Consider the following 3,893-nt stretch of genomic DNA (forward strand, 5'->3'; position numbering starts at 1 on the left):
CTGTAGTGTCGTTGAAAATAGTTCAAAAACTGATTATTACTTGCAGTTCGTCATGGATAATGAAATAGATGAGTAAAATTATATAAGTTATTAACCATGCAATTCATATAAGAAATAAGTTTTGAAATGTATAAGATTTTCGATGAATTTCAGTAATTTATCACCGTTATTATTGCTTTCTGGTTGTGTTCAATTAAAAAAATAAATTACAAAAGCTCACTATATAGTTATTCTATATAATCCATTGATTAATATTCTCAGCTATTGTTTATATGAAGAAATGAAATCAATATAAAGATGGATAATTCTTCAAATAAATAAATCTCATCTATAAAAAGGCTAGTCTTTCGAGTATTGGAGCATAACTATATCTGCACAGAACTTTCTGAAGTGAAAATATTAAATTCAACAATAATTGAACCCATTCCTTTCTCTGTAATAAAAAATTTATCTTTTCCACATACGATGCTCACAAAATGCTGAACAATAGATCCAATATTATCTGAGCAATGGTAACCTACACATTTCATACAATTAAATCATTGTATCATTTTCCTGTAAAATTAGTATTGCATTTTTTTAATTAATGCATCCTGTCTTAGATTACCTCAAGTGGGATTTCTATTCAATTGTTCAGAAAATTATAGCTGCGAATTTTTGGTGGGCCATTTCTTCCTTATACAAAATATCAGACATTTCTCGGCGTCTGATGATTAATGACACCAGAAATTGAATAATAAATCTATCTTGCACGTACATCATAATCGTATGTGAATTGGAGAATGAAATAGGTTCTAATTTTTATAGCGAGTTATCACGAATTAACAATTCCTATGTTCAATAATTATCCATTGTGTCCTTCAGCGTTCTAATCTCAGTGCATTTAATATGCATAAATGAATATTGTCTTTTTTCTTTAGGGCTATTTGTAATATAAATAGAAATACAAATCTGAGATTTGTATTTCTATTTATTTTTGCATATGAATATATGCATATTTGAGAAAACCAAATTCTTATTAAGACACCTCATATTCAGAATTGCTCAATTCATCAATCTAATTCCATCTTAATGCAAAAAATAATACTGATTTCATCATCGCAAGCTATTTTAATAGATTTGCAATAAAATCCACAGTATCAAATTAATAAGCCTTGTATTTATTGGAATTGTAACTTGTAAAATAGAATGACTGAATTAGGCTATATTAAAATATTTATGAAGGGATGTGGGTATGTGAGTTTATGAGAGGGATATATTATTTATGTGAATAAAATACAACCATTAAAAAAACGTATAAATTTATTGACTGGTCATTACAAATACATATTTAAATTTTAAATAGTTATACACATTCATTATAATACTCATCACACAATTGAGAAATAAATAATACTATGGATAGTGTTACGAGCTATTTTACAGTCTCTGTTTTCTCTAGAAATTTTTGACTAGTTTTACTTTCAATCCACTTCCTCGACAGTGGGTCCACTTCTAGGGAATGACTGGCCTTGGTTGAACTGTTGTCCACAAGATGTCGGTCCATTCGCTGCCCCACTCGAGTAGATCTTGGCCATGATTGGTGAGCAGAGCTGCTGCAGCTCCTTCAACTTGTGCTCGAACTCCTCCTTCTCGGCGAGTGTGTTGTTGTCCAGCCACTGCAAGCACTCGTCGCATCTCTGTCTGGCTGCCGACTTGTCACCGTCGCTCAGCTTACTTCCTGCTTCTTCAAGAGCTTGTTTCACACTGAAGATGTAGTTCTCCAACTGATTTCTAGCGCTCACTTTCTGTCTTTGCTTTTCGTCCTCCTCCTTGAACTGTTCAGCTTCATTCACCATCCTGTCAATATCAGCTTTAGACAGACGTCCTTTATCGTTCTTAATGACAATGTTCTTTGTAATTCCAGTTCCAGTCTCCTTAGCTGACACATTCAGAATGCCGTTTGCATCCAGATCGAATGTGACTTCAATTTTGGGAACTCCTCTGGGTGCTGGTGGTATTCCTGTCAGATCGAACGTTCCCAGCAGATTGTTGTCCTTGGTCATTGCCCTCTCACCTTCAAATACTTGGATTGTCACAGCTGGCTGATTATCTGAATAGGTGCTGAAGGTCTGCGACTGTTTGCATGGAATCCTGCAGTTGCGTTCAATTATTTTCGCCATCACTCCTCCTGCAGTTTCAATGCCCAGTGAGAGAGGTGTCACATCAACTAGTAGGACGTCCTGGATTTGTGAGCTCTGATCTCCACTGAGTATGGCTGCCTGAACTGCTGCTCCATATGCTACTGCTTCATCTGGGTTGATTGACAGGTTGAGAGACTTTCCATTGAAGAAGTTCTGTAGCAGTGACTGTATCTTCGGAATGCGAGTGGATCCTCCAACAAGTACAACATCATGGATTGATGATTTGTCCATCTTGGCGTCGTTCAGGGCCTTCTCAACTGGATGTAGTGTAGAACGGAATAGATCAGCACACAGCTCTTCAAACCTCGCTCGTGATACTTTTGTGTAGAAGTCTACTCCCTCACACAGTGCATCTATCTCAATGCTGGCCTCTGTACTAGAAGAGAGTGTCCTCTTTGCTCTTTCAGCTGCAGTCCTCAATCTCCTCAGTGCTCGTGGGTTGGACTTGATGTCTTTGCGGTATTTCCTCTTGAACTCCTCACTCAGGTGATCCACAAGCCTGTTGTCAAAGTCCTCACCTCCAAGATGAGTGTCTCCAGCTGTAGATCTCACCTCAAATAAAGATCCCTCATCGATGGTGAGGATTGAGACATCGAACGTACCACCTCCCAGGTCGAAGATGAGGACGTTGCGCTCTCCTTTGAGGTTCTTGTCCAATCCATAGGCGAGGGCAGCAGCTGTTGGCTCGTTGATGATTCGAAGCACATTGAGTCCTGCAATAGCTCCTGCATCCTTGGTCGCCTGCCTCTGTGAGTCATTGAAGTAGGCTGGAACTGTGATGACTGCATCCTTCACTGGTGCACCCAAGTACGTTTCTGCCGTCTCCTTCATTTTTGTGAGCACCATTGCACTGATTTCCTCAGGAGAAAACTTCTTCACTTCACCCTTGAACTCAACTTGAAGCTTTGGTTTTCCGCAATCGTTGAATACGCTGAAGGGCCAATGCTTCATGTCCTGCGTGATTTTCGGATCGTCGAAACGGCGGCCGATGAGACGTTTGGCGTCGAAGATGGTGTTTTTCGGGTTCATTGCGACCTGATTTTTGGCCGCATCGCCGATCAGCCGCTCCGAGTCCGTGAACGCAACATAGCTGGGTGTCGTCCTGTTTCCTTGGTCGTTGGCTATAATTTCCACTTTCCCCTGTTGAAACACTCCGACACACGAGTACGTTGTTCCGAGATCGATTCCAATAGCTGGTGTTTTCACTGGCATGATGATAGAGTTTGTAAAAGTGAAATTTCAAATAACGTATAGACGTGTACTCGCACAATTCTCGATTTCAAATGATGGTGAGAAAACGCGCGGCTTGCTTATATAGGTCTCCCATTGGCCGAGAAGCTTGTAGAAAAATCTCGAAGCAGACGATTCTAGAACTGGACGCTGATTGGCTAAGAGCATATCGATTTTCTAGACTATTCGATACTTGTTTGTTTACGCTTCAAAATTTTCTACTTTGTAACGGAATGTTCTCGAATTTTCGGCATTGTTAAAATCTAAATAAGTAACCTACATATTTTTTAGGTAAAAATTCTTAGATAATATAGACCTACGTGTTTTATTTCAACACTTCTCAAATGTAAGTAATTTGTAAAGATGTGATAAATCTAAAATACGTAAATATTTTGAGGTTAAGTTATTTATCTTTGGAATGGGGAACTACTATAATTTATGAAATGTATTCATTATTTTGAAATTTCATCTATATAATTA

General features: G+C 38.3%; 1 protein-coding gene across 1 annotated transcript; it reads right to left on the reverse strand.

The window, feature by feature from the left end:
• Positions 1-1,288: 1,288 nt before the first annotated feature.
• LOC111059961 (heat shock protein 68-like) lies at positions 1,289-3,467 on the reverse strand. The gene has a single exon (XM_022347587.2). It carries the CDS (start codon positions 3,393-3,395, stop codon positions 1,464-1,466), a length of 1,932 nt encoding a protein of 643 aa, XP_022203279.2. The 5' UTR covers positions 3,396-3,467; the 3' UTR covers positions 1,289-1,463.
• Positions 3,468-3,893: the final 426 nt, after the last annotated feature.

The sequence above is a fragment of the Nilaparvata lugens genome, chromosome 11 (genome assembly GCF_014356525.2).
Source record: "Nilaparvata lugens isolate BPH chromosome 11, ASM1435652v1, whole genome shotgun sequence".
NCBI classification, from domain to species: Eukaryota; Metazoa; Arthropoda; class Insecta; order Hemiptera; family Delphacidae; genus Nilaparvata; species Nilaparvata lugens.

Coding starts and splice junctions, on each gene's coding strand:
- LOC111059961 (XM_022347587.2), bottom strand. CDS start 3,395: ATGCCAGTGAAAACACCAGCTATTGGAATCGATCTCGGAACAACGTAC.